Source organism: Larus michahellis, chromosome 5 (assembly GCF_964199755.1).
Source record: "Larus michahellis chromosome 5, bLarMic1.1, whole genome shotgun sequence".
Taxonomy (NCBI): domain Eukaryota; kingdom Metazoa; phylum Chordata; class Aves; order Charadriiformes; family Laridae; genus Larus; species Larus michahellis.
The window spans coordinates 1,010,866-1,026,552 of record NC_133900.1 but is presented as its reverse complement, the minus strand read 5'-3'; the positions used below and the strand labels follow the sequence as shown (position 1 = coordinate 1,026,552).

Genomic DNA, 15,687 nt, shown 5'->3' with positions numbered 1-15,687 from the left:
AAGCACAGATGGATAACATCAGCGAAAGCCTGGCTGAAAAAATAGGCGAGGATGCTGGGCTGGGACAAGAGAAGGACTGGGAATGATATTACAGCACAAATAAAAATGAGAATAAAACATCACTGCGCTGTCAGCACTTCAATCAGGAGAGCGAAGTCAGAGCCCAGGGAAGTCAACAGCCTGCTGGTGCCTGCAGTGGGCTCTGGGCTGGGCCCACCGGCTGGGCTCGATTTTGCTTCCAGCGACTAGGTATAAAGGCAGCTCTTCTCCTTCAGCTATTTTAGAGGTTATTTGGGGCAAAAAGACAAATATTTTATTGGACAAACGTGATTGTCAGTCCAGAATGTTTCAGGATATTTTCAATGCTGGTTTATTCTTTTTTTTTTTCACTGTAGCTGGTATAAAGGATAGAGTTTCTGCACACAGTCACAGAGGGGCGTTTTATGGTTTGGCATCAAGGTAAGCAGTGAACATAACTTTGTTTCTTTGGGGTTTGGACTGGCAAGTGAGTAATTTGCAATGGCTGAAGGGAGTAAGTGTGGGCAACGCAGGTGGGGACGCAACGTGTCAAAGCAAGCTGTGCTGTCAAACCCTCCTCAAAACATGGGACGGAACCGCCGGGCTCTCTTTGGAACCATTCAGGTGACTTTGCCTGCTGGGAGGTTTGAGCCGAGAGAGGAAAATCAATGGGATGCTTTTCCAGGAAGATTTAAGGTAGAATTTAATTTTACATGGAGCCTCTCCTACTTGAGGTATCCCAAAGTGTTTTATACAGCGATGTGTTAAATACGGAAAGGTGACTTGGTGGGCAAAACAGAGCAACCACTAAATCAGTTCACACATATAACCCTGGAGAGTAAATGAAGGGCTTGAGTAGTAGCAGGGCTGGGGTTCCTGACCTCTAGCAGCTCCTGCTGGGGTGGTTTTAAGGAGTCCCTGTTCAGTGCTTTCCACTCTGCCCCTTCTCAGGGGGTGATGGCTCACTCCTGGCAGAGGCAACTGAGGAGGAGGTACCTTTGTTCACTGTGAGTGTGACGGAGCACTGAACAGGTTGCTCAGAGAGGTGGTAGAGTCCCCCACCTTAGAGATACCCAAAAGCCATCTGGGCACGGTCCTGGGCAACTGGCTCTAGGTGGCCTGGCTTGAGCCAGGGGGGTTGTACAAGGTGACCTCCAAGGTCCCTTCCAACCCAACCATTCTGCGATTCTTGTGACGGGCACGTTTTGTCAAACTTAGATACATCTGTTAACAAGGAGACTGTAGCAGCTTTCCCGAGTTTGGTTGACATTAGGGTCCTTAAGCAGTAACTGGGTCTCCTGCTCATCGCTTTTACAAAGCTGATGTGCGTTCTTTTCTTACCATCTTAAGGATTGGTGCTTTCCCCAGCCCCAGGCAGGTACCATTGATGTTGTACAAACCTGCTGAAAGGGATCAGCCACGTGAGAGAAAAGAAATATCTGCCGTGAGAGGCATGTGAGGATTTTCTTCCCTCATTTCCTGACCCCTTAAACTACCAGTTTTGGCATTCTCAGTTGTGCAAAGAGCGAAGCCGACACTTGGGCGGGTATTTAATTACGTAGGAAAAGCAGAGAGAGTTTGGGGAAGGACACTCATGCAATCTATGCCCTTCTTTTTGCTAACACGGTAAAATTAACAACCCTCTTGAAATTTACCACTAGGATCCGAAAGGTGCAAGAGGCAATTGGTAATTCATAAAATGTGCTCCTCATAGACTTTATTCCTGAAAGAAAACAAAGATAAACCTCATGGATGAAAATAAGGAAATGCAATAGGAGAGGGTTTTCTGAACTGGGCCAGGAGTGGGCTCGTGGCTTCACTTGCCCCAGGTCTTGCTACGACAGTTGAGGGACCTTGCGGATGTGTGGGAGAGAGAAGGAAGGGAAGGGTATATACGCTTTCCTTCCAGGCTGGTGCAAAACCACTTCAGACTTCAAGCGGAGCCAAAGAAACGGCAGGTTCTGATTTGGGCAGCATTGAGGGGGGGCTACTGACCTGTGCCGGAGCTTGGTCACAGTGGTCGTTCTGCATTCAGGTGGGCAGCCGTGCGTGCATTTGTCTGCTGATTTTGTGCTCTTCGTGTAGACAGAACCCACAATTCCATTATCTGTTACTCATCCAGATCTCAAAACTCGTACTTGGGCAATCTTCTCAAGAGCCAGCGTCTCAGGTAACTATGGACGTGTTTCCTTCTTGTATTTTCAGTGATCACACAGCGTCTTGTGCAGGGGCGTACGCCAGATTCGCATGTGCCCCGTGTTTTTACACTAGCAGAAGTTGCATTTGTATATCGGATAGACATTCACGGATTCAATTTAATATACAGAGGGTGGCCGGGGAGTCTTTGTGTGTGATCGCAAGCCTCTCTGCGTGTAGGAAGAAGGTTTTTTGAACGCTTGTGTCTTCATATCTTCACGGGATCTGGTTTATGGAAAATGAAATGTTATCCTGCACCACTTGTTGGTCGTAGGTAGAACTACACAAAATGCTCACAATTAAACCACAGACCATATATACTTCGTTCAGATTTCATGATGGTCTCAACTGGGGGAAGCTTTTCTATGAATTCGGTCTAATGCTTGAAAACCTTTCAAATGACCTGAGCTGGTGGGTGGTTTTACTGTTTGAATCACATGAAATACATAGCTTTACATAGTTGTGAAGAAAAATAGATAAAATCCTGCACTTTATTATTAAGGTGTCAGACTCAGTAAAACCTGAGGTTCCAATAAAGCTTGGTGGGTGCCCACTGGCGTGGATCACCACCAGAAGTCGGGTTTGCCTGACCTTGTGCAGGTTGAAGCGATCTGCGAGACGTCGGGGGCTGGTTATAGATCCGTTTCCCTGAACTGCTGTACAAAGAAATTCCCCGTGCCTGAAATGCGTGCTCTGTGGTACAGAACTGGCTGCAAGGTGCTGCGAAGATTCCTGGGCTGGTTCTAAGCTGGGTAACTGGGATGCTGTGAGCAGAGGTTGGAGAAGCAAGCTAAAAATTGCTGACAATGACCAAAAAGTATGTTTCCAGTCCTATTTTAATATATTATGTGTGCGCTTTTTAGGCTTTCCACCTGTAGGGTTTAAATACTCGAGTTGTAACACGTGAGCCTGAAGTTCAGAAAGTCTTTTGATTTTTATTTGAGGGAGGTTGAAAATCTACGTGCTCGTGTTTCATCCAGGGCCATTAGAAACACCGTGAGGCTTGTCCATGGTGAGGGCGACGGAGCTGACTGTTTGACTGATGTATCTTTATTAGTGGTTTGTGTAAGTAGTAAGCGAAAGGGACCAGCCGATGTCCCGGTGCTGCTAGAATTAAGGAGCGTTTCCCACGTCTCGCTAAACAGCTGGGGCAACATTGAACCATGATTTCTTTTTTTTTTTTTTTTTTTTTACATTTTTATCCCAGTGACTGTGTATAGGTCTGTAATTCGTATCTGCTTTGTAAGCCTGCCCCAGGCCCCCATGTTTGTGAGTTGATTTGTATTTGAATGAATGGAAAGACAGCAAACCTATGAAGAGACCGTGATATCAAGTGTCTCTTCCAACAAAGCAGCAAGGGAGCAAATAGCAAATTAATAGACTAGAAAAGAGAGTCGTGTTTGACACTACATGGCACTGGAGAAGAATCATGAGATGAGAGCTTTCCTAAGGCATTTTAGATTGAATAGGGCTTGCCTCAGCCCGTTTCTTCCTTTGAGATTTGACATAGATGTTTTTCTTTAAGATGCAATAAGAATCCAAGTTTAGAAATTCTACTTATAAGCAGACAGGTGGTTCAGAACAACAGTACATTTTGCAGGGAGCTCTGCTTTTCCCGGGAACCTGGGGCGAATCTCGCTTTCCTTTGGGCTTGGTATTTGCTTGGAACTCCTGGAGTGAAAAAACATCTGTTGGAGAGAGGTTTGAAAGCAGAAGGCCTACGATGAAGGAAGAAAAAGCCGCTTCCCCATCTCACTTGAGTGTTTCCTTGGTTTAAATGCCAGTAAGGACAGCAGAAGCCCTTTGCTTTTAATCTGTTCAGTCTTTAGTTATGATGCTGTATCGCTGCTTGGTCCTTGTTGGGTTGACTCTCTCCTCTAGCCATGTAAATTCATCAGAAACACGTTACTCTGGTAATTTCCCCTCTAAACAGTATACAAGTTATTGTGTCCTCTTGCAAAACCCTTCTGTTCCTTTTCCCAGAAGCAGCGAGCAACTGTGTTGAATGGATTTCTCTATAAGGTTATTTTCCAGGTCAGGAGGTTAGCTTACTTTTGTCTTTTTACTTGAACTGTTTCAGAAGAAATCCTGCCTATGTTATCCTGAATTGTAAAGGCCGGTAAGAATGAGAAGCCGAAGTCATCCATTAATCCAGGGGCAAAGTACTATTCCAGCAGCTGCAGTGAAAGCTCTCACACGCTGCCCTGGAAATAACCCCAGCCTTGACGTGGTTAAGACAACCCTAGGTAAGATCAGAAGCTCAGTTCTCATTTTCATTTAAGCTTGTGGTTTTTAAACGGTATTTGGAGTTGTCCCTTGTGGCTCCGTTCACCTCTTAAAGCAGAGGGATTGTCGTAGAGAGAGAGGGTGGAGAAGCAGAGTCCGGAGAGGCGGAGGTTTATCTGCTAAACGTCGCTACTCTCTCATCTCAACCTACAGTTGTTTTGGCGTAAATGTTTAATGACCGTGACCCCATGTGAGAGCAGCGAGTGCTATCAGGATTTTAGCTTAAGCCACTTTGCAGAGACAAAGCACCTGTTTTAATTCCTGCTGGAAATGGAAGTGATTTGGAAGCATCCCAGCGAATTCAAGGCAAAGCGGTGACACTTGCCTGCCCCTGTGCTTTCCTGTGAGGCGCGTGAATCCCAACGCTCCGTGTCCGCAGCACAGGGGATCGGAGCTCACGGCGGGGATTTTCGGGAGGGTGTAAGAAAGCTGGGGTGTCTCTGTCCTGATGGCCCGAATGCTAACTGAGCGTGGCACTGAAACGAGTCTGAGGTCAAACCTCTTTCAGCTTGTTTGAAAATCCTGCCTGTGCCAGCCTTCCCTGCGCGCCGGGATCAGCCTGCAGGGCAGAATGCCCACCAGAGGGACTTCAGAGGGTTTGGGCGTAAAACTGTCTATTTAGATAAAATACAACTAGGGTTAGACTGTGACTTCACCATCGGGTCCGAGTAAGCACCAGAGCAATGAGTAAGCTGGCAGGAAAGCAGGGGCGGTGCAAAAATCCGCAAATAGCCGTTTCTGTCCCTATTACAAGCCTGTCTGTGTTTGGGGTGTGAGGGGAAATCCCCAAACTCGCCCAACAGTATGGAGGTTTTTCTGGCTTAAGGCCTCATATTACGGCTAATAGACCGTTAAGGTTTCTGCGGAGGGTGGGTATGAACCATGTGTGAATATACCATACATGAATAATGATGATTCCAAAAGAAGGCGTTTCAAGAAGAGCTGTGCCCACCCCCAGCCGACAAGTAAAGCTTTCTGCTGTCTAACTTCATGAACTTAAGCAGTCTTATCCAAGTACCTGTAGTAACAACATCTAGGACGTCCCAGCAGTGTCACAAGCCTGCCTGTGAGGCTTTCTAAACAAAAATTAGCTATTTCTAATTTAGTCATGTATGTTCTGTAATTAAAATAGAGGCTTCATAATGTCTTCTGCCAATTAAAAGAGTTAAGAAGGAAGTGATTACATAGGTGCGTATGTGCAATACATGCATATCCTAAATAACATCAGCATTTTGACTTTCTGGTTGCATCTACCGGTAAAGTTACTGAAGTTTCTTGTATGCCATCAGTATTTTCCTGAGTGATTACTTTTATCTGGTGTTTGTAATTCCTGCCCAGGTAAGCCTGCTGGGAGCAGCCACATGCGCTAGCAGCTCTGGAAACTTCCTTCTCATTTTGTTCCCATCCGGGTGGCATTCTCTTGCGTGAAACCTATGGAACGGGTCAGTATCCGTAAGATTTACTGAAAGCACTTCGTACTGTGGTTCTGGTATGTTTATTTGTGACAGGTAATTTTCCTACTTTCAACCAGAATTGGGGTTGTCTGGTCCTGCCATTGCATCCACTGCATCCACTGCAATGGCAGCGCGCAGGGATTGTTGTCGGATGGTCTAAATTCCTAATGAAGCCCAGGTTTCTCTTGGCTGGTTTTGTGTCTTCCAGATCAAGAATATAGCGGAAATTAGGCTACGTGTGCTCGAGGTTGAGCATCCGCTTAGTGCTTTGCTAGGTTCCAGCAGTAATGCCAAGTGCATTTAATGCCACGATAGCAGCCTAAACTGTTTGCCTCTTTTCTTTATGGGCGCTGCCAGAATAGAACACAAAACTGGTGTGTAGGGGGTGAGATACAGCCTGGGCTTCCACCCCGTGCCCTTTGGGCCAGCGGCAGTTTACAGGAACAGGGATGTCTCTTGGGTTCCAGTTGTGGTCATTACCAAAACGCTTACAAAAGGGACTACTGGGAACCATCCCTGAGTTGTTGTTTTTATTCTTGTGACATGGAATGACCTTTTGTAAGAGAATCAAGGCAATGGAAATAAGAAAAACTACTGGCATGATTGACTTGAAGTGTTTTGTGAGATAATCACATAACGCTGTAACCCTTTGGAGCAGGCAGCTTCAAACTGGAGCTGAATCGGCCGTTCTTATCACCTTGCTTAAGGAACAGCCTTTCAACAGGATATTATTGATTTTCACATTTTGTTTTTCATTTCTGTGGTGCAGCGTTTGTCTTCCCTGGTTTTAGGGAGTCAAGCCCAGGATAGGTGATCTCCATTATGTTGGAGAGGCAAGGGAATGCCTATTTACGCGACCTCCCTCCCTCCTTAGGGAAACTTTTTTTGCATGAATCAATGGCAGAAAAGGAATCAGAGCGCTGAAAAAGTATTTATACTCTCTCTAAAGTCATCCCCCTCTCCCAAAATTTCTATAAGATGTGAGTAAAACCAAAGCATTTGTTAACAGGTAACGAAGGGGGAGTGTCAAGCAGGCAAAGCCAACGGGAGGTGTACATGCACCAGGGCGGGATGCTGGTCTGGCTCGTACTGTATGCTGTCTAATCTTGGGGCTTGGTGGGATTACTCCTGAATCGCGCTGCTTCCTGGAGGGCACGGCCATTATGAGGAGGCTTTACGTTGTCTTTGCTGTCAATTTACAGCTTGTCTGGGCTGCCATGGGTTAAACTGGCATAGCGTGTGCTCTGCAGTAGGCTGATGCAAGGCAGATGTTACACTGATGGGCACAAACGATCAATAAAAAGCTGCGGAAAATGGGAAGCTGGCGGTGAGGGCTGTGGACATCATCGTCTGCAGTGGGAACAAGTCTTCTCCGGACTGGTAGTGGCTGGGGGACGGTCAGCCATGTGTTCAGCACGGTTCTTTCGGCTGACCACAAACTGCTTCAAGAAACAGGTGTTTGAAGAGTTTGTCTGCAAGTCTGACCAGAACGAAACTTTAAATTATGTGGTGTGTCTCTGTTCTGTGACAGGGTGGCCATTACACTAAAAACCCAACATTTCCCAGTGTCATTTTCCTCCAGCAGGAGCTAAGATGGATGGCACTGCTTTACACAGAAGACTTCTTACCAGGGACATCAGACCTTCTGATACCTTCCTCTTCTCCATCCCCTCTCTCCTTATGACAGGTTGAACTTTACCTGCTTGTGTACCGAGAATTCATTCCCTGTTCTTTCTAGTAATTGTTCTATGTGCTACTTTTGTAAAATCGCCTTTGCTTAAGAATTCCAGTGTCCTAGCATATTCATGGGCGTCTTGTCGGGCAGCACGTGGCTACAGAAGTGATACAAGTTTGTGTGTAAGTGGTTATTTCAGGAGATTAGCAGTGCTGCAGCATTTGTCGTACTGCTGTTACTCATGCCCTTCGTTGGTTGTGAAGCCCTGGGAGTGAAATGTTACTGAAACACAGTTCCTCGGGCCGGCTTGGCTGCCCTACCAGAACGGTTTACTTGGAAAATTCCAGAAATTCAAACATGCTGTCACGCTTCAGCTTACAATAAATGCTAGGGAAAGAACAGCCACTCTGTGGTTGTAATAGTTACAGCATCTCTCCTGTGGCAGGGGCATTGGAACTAGATGATCTTTAAGGTCCCTTCCAACCCAAACCATTTGCATGACTGGGGGGAGATTTCCATGTCAGAGAGAGTACCGTCCGGTGTTTTCTGCGTTACTGAAGTCCTTGGATTGAGTGCTTCCAAGTGGAGGGCACTGCTCTGCCGCTCCATACAATATAAAGGGGAAACGGCACGTAAAAACATCCATGGCAAATACAATCCTGGTTGAAGATCTCTGAGTGCAGATTCCTAGAACCCAATAATTGCCCTTATCAGTGGAAAAATTATTGTGAGTGTGTGAGCATCCAGCAAGTGTTACCTATAGGTGTATGTCATCTGTCTGCCTATATAGAGAAGGAGGTTGCAGAAGTGTAAACTGGGAATTTCTACAACCGGAAAAACGCTAACAAAAATAAGGGTGGGTGTCACACAACAGTTCCCGTACCTGCTGCGTACAGGTATAGTTTAACTACATCTATCCTTCACGCAGAGACAATTCTCTAGAATTTGAAGGCAGAGCACGTGCACGCCTGGCGCAGGCCGTGCGGGATGAGAAAGGTGTTTTCCAGCTGTATTTTCTTTGGAAGGTTTAAGGTAAGCACAAGCATTTAAATGGGCCTTGGATGCATAAGGGTCGCTGCCTCAGCGCTTCCAGGAACCTCTTGCAACACAAGAACCGCCAATTTCTCTATCAGTACCACAGGCTGTTAAAAGCTTGGTCTTTCACTGGATCTTATTTTTAGAATGGTTTATGGGTATTTGTTTATTCATTTCTTTTGCGGATTCGAGGTGGTTTTAATTGCATTTTGTTTGGCATGCATCGTTTCAAAATTAACCACCTTAAAATAGGAACAATCTTATGGAATGTGTCTATTATGCGAAATTGTCCCAAGCACTGCCTCTTTCCATTACTTTCTATTTTTCATAACATATTTTACAGCTGTAATTTTCATGTCTCACATTTTTTCTCTCCAGTTTCCTATGTCCCGTGGTTAAATCTTGACCGTAAATCTTACGCCGCTTTGTTAAAAATAATAGGTCTACTATATTTCTTCATTTAACAATCTGCTAGATTAATAGTGTCTTTAAAACAATTAAATACGGTTGTGTGGTTTAATATTCCCAGTTTTAATGCACCAGGAAGGAGAAACTATAGCCGTTTTCATTTATAGAGTGCTGGCATTTCACGTGCCACCTGGCAATGCTTGTCTGACACCTTGGTACTGAAATCCCTTTCACACGCTGCCGTGGCAAACACGCGAGAAGGGTAATAGCAAAAAAAAAAAAAAAAAAAAAAGCTTCTTGCGCAGTTTTGGAAATCGAACGACAGAAGCGGTTGGATGGCAAACAAGGCAAAAAAATTTTAAATGTGGAATCTCAGCAAAAAAGGCTTTGGAGTGCGCGGACAGAGTTGCCATATGGTGGGGCTGGAGAGGAGGCAGCTGTTGGGATTGTAAGGGCGATATTGGCTCGCCTGGGTGATGGTGGGACAGAGTCTGGAGCCCCTGTGGTACTGTCCTTACCCGCTGTGGTGACAAATTGCCTGGAGAGGAGAAGGGACGCTGCAGCCGAGGACAGCTGTAGAACTTAATGCCGCAAGCATGCAGCAAGGGATGGGGTGCTGTTTAAGAGCATAAAATTTGGTTCTTGCGTATCCAGGCTGTTGGGGTTGGATATGTTTTTTTGCAGTAGTGTGACTCCAGCCCTTATGGAAAGGTCTTTGTGTGCGGCCCCTGTATTGTGTGCGCTCACAATGCCTGCCACAATGGGGCTCCAGGCCGTGAATGGGACCTCAGCCGCTGCCGAAATGCAAATAGTCATGAACTTTCAAAACGAGGGGCAGGCATTCTTTTCGGATGTATCCTGTGCGAAGAAACTGGTTCATATTGCCTTAGGTTTAACGATTGCATCGTAGGCCTCCTGCACCTCTAATTACTTGGGAAAAAAAATAAAATATTTCTACTTCTCATTAAGGTTGTCGGGCTGGAACCCTGGCCAGGCGGTGTACACAGGAACTCCACTGGGTCTCCAGGCTCCTGCCCTCCGCCTGCGTTTAGGTGGAGAAAGGGGAACCTGAGGCCCCATCTATCAGTCGCTCAAGTTGACACCAAAGCCACGTGGACGCAGAGCTGGTATCTGGAAGCAAATAACAAACTGTGGTTTTAATGGTAAAGATTAAAAGAGAAAAATAAAAAGAAAAAAAAATGAAAAAATTAAAAACAGAAGAAGAAAAGGGAAAAAAAAACCCCAACCAACCAAGCATTGTATAAGGGATGTTCTTCAGTTTGTGGAGGTGTCAAAGACAGTAAATCAGTCTGTAACTACCTCATCTGGAGCGTCTTGTACGTTTTTTGAACCAGCCCGCGTTGTGTTTTCTTAATGAAAGATGTCCCCCATGGCCCGCTGCTACTGCGGTTTCTAAGAAAATCGGCAACCATCTGCACGACGCTTGCAAAGGATTTTTGATTTTCTAAAATAGGTGTTCATGGTGGATATCTCTGCCAGCTTAAATACTGGCTTGTTTTACCCCTGGCTAATTTTGAGCTCTATGTCCGTTTTGGAAAGAACAGGAATTAGTGCTTTCCAAACTGGCCACTGTTAAGAAAGGTCATCAAATGCGGGCTGGCGAAGAACAGAGTAGATCAGAAACTCAGTAAATCGTAATGGTTCCTAAATAGCAGGAAATGTCACTGCAAAACTGAATATTAATTGGGTGTGCAGACACGATCACTGAAGACTGTGATTTATCTGGACTATGGACATGCAATTCCTAGATGTTATAGTTAAGTTTACTAGGGGCGTGCCTCAAAAAAAGGTTAACATTTGAAAGCTTGTATTAAGTAGCATTGCAAAAACTCCCGTTCAGTTAATTTCTCTTGGTTCCACAGAGGGACTGTTCTTTGAAGTTTCTCCGTTTGAATTCTTGTTCCAGTTACAGCTTCACTTTGAAATGGTTTTGCGTTGCAGGCACTTCTGCTGTGAGGGAAGCGAGATTTCACAGAGATGGCGTTCCAGAGCCTTTATCATCAGGTTAAAAACTTAAACCATTGAGTTTTCACTCCCATAAGAATGATTCTTGCCATGCAAATCCTGCCACAGTCTTCGCACTCCAGAATCTGGCCCCGTGCAGAACCTTTTAGACTTGAGTGCCTCTTGGCTTCGGGGCCAAACCTCGGGTTCATGAAGTACTTGTAGCTGTCAGTCTGGTGCATCGACAGAACCTGCAGAAAGCCCGGCTGATGTAGCGTTAGCAAGGATACTTTTAGAATCGCAAATACTTAGTAGATTTTTAATGGCTATGTATATGTGTACATGCATATGTAAATACATATATACGTGTGTATATATATCAGAATTGAAACACACACATGAAAATCTATGATTTTTTTGATAATAGTATGTCCAAACTTGGCTGTTAGGCATGAGAAATGTCTTTAATTGAACTTTTGTATGCTGCCTCGATTTACCTTTGTTACAGATATGGTACTCGGTCTTGTTTCTTGTTAGAAATAGCTGACGAGGCATCTAATTTCATCACTTTCTTTTTGCTCTTTACAATTCTGTCAAACTTTGGTTCTTTGCTCTTGACAAAACAGAGTATCTGCCCTGGCCTCCAGCTCTGTCTTTGTTGTATCTCTGTTTCTTTGACTTTTAGAAACTTTTTTAGCCAATTTGGAAAAGTTCCACAACCTGGATACAACACTCAACTTTATTGAGAAAATGTTTTTAAGATCACAGCAACAGCATTACAAAAAGCCAGAGGCTGGGTTCCCTGCGCCCGTGGTGTGATGGCTTTCTGCACTTAGAGATCCCTTCCGAGTCCTCTTCCTCATCGCCTGGGCGATGGGGAGTCCTCGGAACTGCCTTTTCCGCAGCGTTCCTGTGGGACGCGGAGGGGATTGCTGGAACCAGCTCCTCCTCTGTATTCCCCCTTGCGGGGAGCCTGAGCGTGTGAAATTGTGGAGTGCAATCAAAAAGAGCCTGGCTTGCAACTTAGCTAGACAAAATGGAAGAAAATGCGATCAAGTAATGAATTACACCTAGAATTAACCTGCGTGAAGCACCGGAGATGGTGCCGGTCCATCATTTCACTGCAGAAAACGGATGGTTTGCAAAGCACTCGGGTATGTTGTGTTACGGGAAAACCCACAAGGAAATCAACGTCGTTGTTTTCAGGGTTTGAATAACAAGCAGTAGATAAGGTCTGAGGTCACATAATGAGCATCCGTGAGGGAAATAAAACGTGGAGCAGCTGTACATTAAGTGAACGGTACACGTTTGTGCACTTTACGAGGGAAAATTCGCCCATGAGAAGTGGTGTATCCTAATGCTTAGGCTGGCATCCCGGTTTGGCACCTCGGAATTGACAGCTCTGACCCTGGGGCTTTGCAAACTTACTGTCCTTAACTTACCTTTTAACGTATGGTGATGTAGCCGGCAATTTACAGCCCCTCAGCCTTCCTGATTCCAGTCTCTTTAAACAGCATCTCTCGTGCAGCGTGCAGCTGCCGCAGTCACAGCGCACGGGGTGTGACGGGCTGCCTCCGGTATTTTATGGACAGAAATGATCTTACCCTTGCAATAACAGACGCGTATCCAGGCATTCCCGCTTCTGCAGAAAAATTCCTTTTATTTTTTTGCTTTGTGAGAGAACTTAACGCAGTTTGGGACCCGCGTTCCCTGAAACAGCAGAGGCTGGTGGGGTTTAAATATTCAAGATATCTCCCAAAAATCAAGGCTGGAGGTGTCTTCCTCCTCTTAAATGTTGCAATGGGGCAACTCGGGTTTAGTAGAACCAGTATTTTGGTTTTCGTGCAGATGTGATGGTTTCTGGCAGGCAGTTGAGCTTAAAAGATTGTTATAGCGAGGCTTTCACACGTTTATTCTGAAAAACTTTGAGTAGCAACGAGCCACTTGTTTGTGGTAGATGGAGGCCGAGAGAAACGTGTTTTGGTTGGTTGTGACATAACAGAACAGTGTGATTTTAAATTGGGATCCAGATGTTCCCCGTAGTAATGGTCTCTTGTGACACTGGGGAATCCTGGCCCTGACCAAATTCACCCCTCTCTCTGAACACAGCTGAGGAGCGAGGAGGTAGGAGTGCTTTATCTCTGCCTCCTAAAAAGTATTTGGTATTTGTAAAGCGTTTTGTTTCCCCCTCGGGGATACCCTGGTGGTGTCTGTTACCAACTTTATATTGGGCGGCCTCAACTCAGTAAACGTCTCTGGGCAAAGAGAAGGGACCCAGAACATACAGAGTGTGGTTTTTAAGATTTTTGTCTGCAGAAGGCCCTATTTGAGGGGGTTTTGGTTCCTGTCCAGGCCAGGTGACACTGCCTGTTGTGAGCGGAGATTTGGGTGTGTGCTGGGGGGAAGAGCAGTCACTTTGTAACGGGCTCTGGTCCGGTTGGGTCTGGGTAGCTTTTGCTGCGCTGCCTGGGGATGATAAGGAACTTTGGAAATACGGAAACTTTGGGATGGTGTCACAGGCTGGGGGGCTCTTCTCGGAGTCACTGGCATGGTGTGAAGCTGGTGTCCCTGCCACAGCAGGGTGAGGGGGGGGATCCTGCCCCTCTGCTCCGCTCGAGGGAGACCCCCCCCACAGTGCTGCCTCCAGCTCTGGAGTCCCCAACATCATAAGGACACGGAGCTGTTGGAGCGGGGCCGGAGGAGGCCCTGGAGGTGCTGGGAGGGCTGCAGCCCCTCTCCTATGGGGACAGGCTGAGAGTTGGGGGGGTTCAGCCTGGAGAAGAAAAGGCTCCGGGGAGACCTTCCAGCCCTTTCCAGTCCCTAAAGGAGCTCCAGGAAAGCTGGGGAGGGACTCTGGAGCAGGGAGGGGAGCCATGGGACGAGGGGGAATGGCTTTAAACTGGAAGAGGGGAGATTGAGATGAGATCTCAGGAAGAAATTTTTCACTCTGAGTGTGGTGAGCCCCTGGCCCAGGTCGCCCAGAGAAGCTGTGGCTGCCCCATCCCTGGGGGTTCAAGGCCAGGCTGGACGGGGCTTGGAGCAACCTGGGCTGGTGGGAGGTGTCCCTGCCCAGGGCAGGGGGCGGCACTGGGTGGGCTTTAAGGCCCCTTCCCACCCAAACCATCCTCTTGACGAGCCGGGGCGCCCACATTACGTGTCGATGGCCCCGTTGCGCGACCCCCCCGCGTGTCCCTGAGGGGGTGCCGGTGCCCGTGTGCCCCCCAGACACGCCGGCGGCGGCCCGGCCCGTCCCTGACGTGGCCGTGCCGGGCCGTGCTGAGGGCGGGGCGGTGGCCGCCCCCGGGGCGCCTTTATCAGCGGCGCAGGTGGCGCTGCGCGGGGCGGGCAGCGCGCGGGCAGGGCGCAGGCAGCGCGCGGGCAGCAGCAGGAGGCGGCGCGGTGAGCGGCCGCCGCCCAGCCCCGCCCGCCCGGGGCGCCAGCGGGGAACGGCCCCGGGGGGAGCCGCCGCCGCTCCGCCGCCGCAGGAGGAGGAGGAGGAGGCAGGCGGGAGGAGCGGGGCCGCGGCCGGCAGCGTGCGGTGTGGCTGGGCGGCGGTCCCCGTGATGGTGCTCCTGCCCCTCTGGGTAGTGGCAGCCGCGCTCCTGGGGGTCCGTGCTGCGGCCGGCCAGCAGGTGAGTGGCGGCGGGACCCCCCTCCCCCCCCGCGTCCCCTCCCGCCGCTCCTGTTCCGGGGAGCGCTCCCGGCCGCCCGCTTCTTCTCCCGAACGCGTTTCCCTCCCCCCCGCCGCGGTGCGGCCAGCACCGGCCTCCCGGCAGCGGAGCCGCGGCATCCCCGCCCCCGGGCGCCATGGCCCCGGCCGGTCCGGTGCCGCTGCCCCCGGGGAGCGGCGGGCGGCCCTCGGCGCAGGGGGGGGCCGGGGAGCTGTCACCGCGCTCCTCCTCACCGCCCCGGGGGCGCCAGGGCCTGCCTTCGGGCGCCGAACTAACTTTTTGGCTCCGTGTCGCGATATATGGAACGGGTCATTCAGAATCCGCGTTTCTTAGCGGCTCTATTTACGTTAAACTTACTGCGACTCTGCGTATTCAGTTCAGGAAAAAATGCCATCCCTGGAAACCAAAAGCGGAGATGTAAAAGACGGTGCAGTACCGACCGAGTAATTTTTCAGCTCTGCTGTCACATATCGCATAGTAATGACACTAACAACTTTGTGCTTGTGTTTCTTTTCTGTTCTGCAGGCTGGTAAAGAACAACGCGTCCAGATAGGTAAGTCTCTTTAACTGTTATTGCTGCTGTCGAAACAGAAATAAAAGAAATACGCTTAACAAAATAGTTTATTTTCTGTAAAGATGATCAGCATGCAGGCAAGCGTTCCCTTGTGTTGCCCCCACCCGGCTACCACCCAGCAGCGATTGTGGTTTGGGTGATGTGGCATGACTTGAATTCACATGCCCTCTCATTATGTGCTTTTGTGTCCTGACACCTCTGTGCTTCCCTCTTTAAATATAAAACAACAAAAAGTTAAAAACTGCAGCATGCTTAAAGTAACTCTCCCAATGTCCTAGCAAACCGGCTCCAGGTCAGATGCTTTGTCTTCATTTCTGAACCAAGGAGGAAATGCCTGCCCCACTTGGCCAGGGCGTTCGCGTCTTCATGCCATTTTCCTTCTGTATTGGAAGTGTTCAACCTTTT

The 15,687-nt window shown here is 48.1% G+C and overlaps 1 protein-coding gene across 3 annotated transcripts in view; it reads left to right on the top strand.

Moving 5' to 3' along the window:
• The window catches only part of LOC141743494 (A disintegrin and metalloproteinase with thrombospondin motifs 3-like), a 143,882-nt gene that overhangs the window by 20,822 nt on the left and 107,373 nt on the right, over positions 1–15,687 (top strand). The window contains exons 11-15 of one of the 3 annotated variants that reach the window (XM_074587762.1): positions 396–459; positions 2,054–2,188; positions 4,295–4,460; positions 5,839–5,942; positions 15,234–15,261. In XM_074587762.1, the coding sequence (XP_074443863.1) occupies positions 5,934–5,942; positions 15,234–15,261 (37 nt within the window). In that variant the 5' untranslated portion in view covers positions 396–459; positions 2,054–2,188; positions 4,295–4,460; positions 5,839–5,933. Of the gene's footprint in view, positions 1–395; positions 460–2,053; positions 2,189–2,673; positions 3,032–4,294; positions 4,461–5,838; positions 5,943–14,475; positions 14,670–15,233; positions 15,262–15,687 lie in introns of those variants that run through there. The other 2 variants (XM_074587763.1, XM_074587761.1) reach the window with 2 other exon arrangements.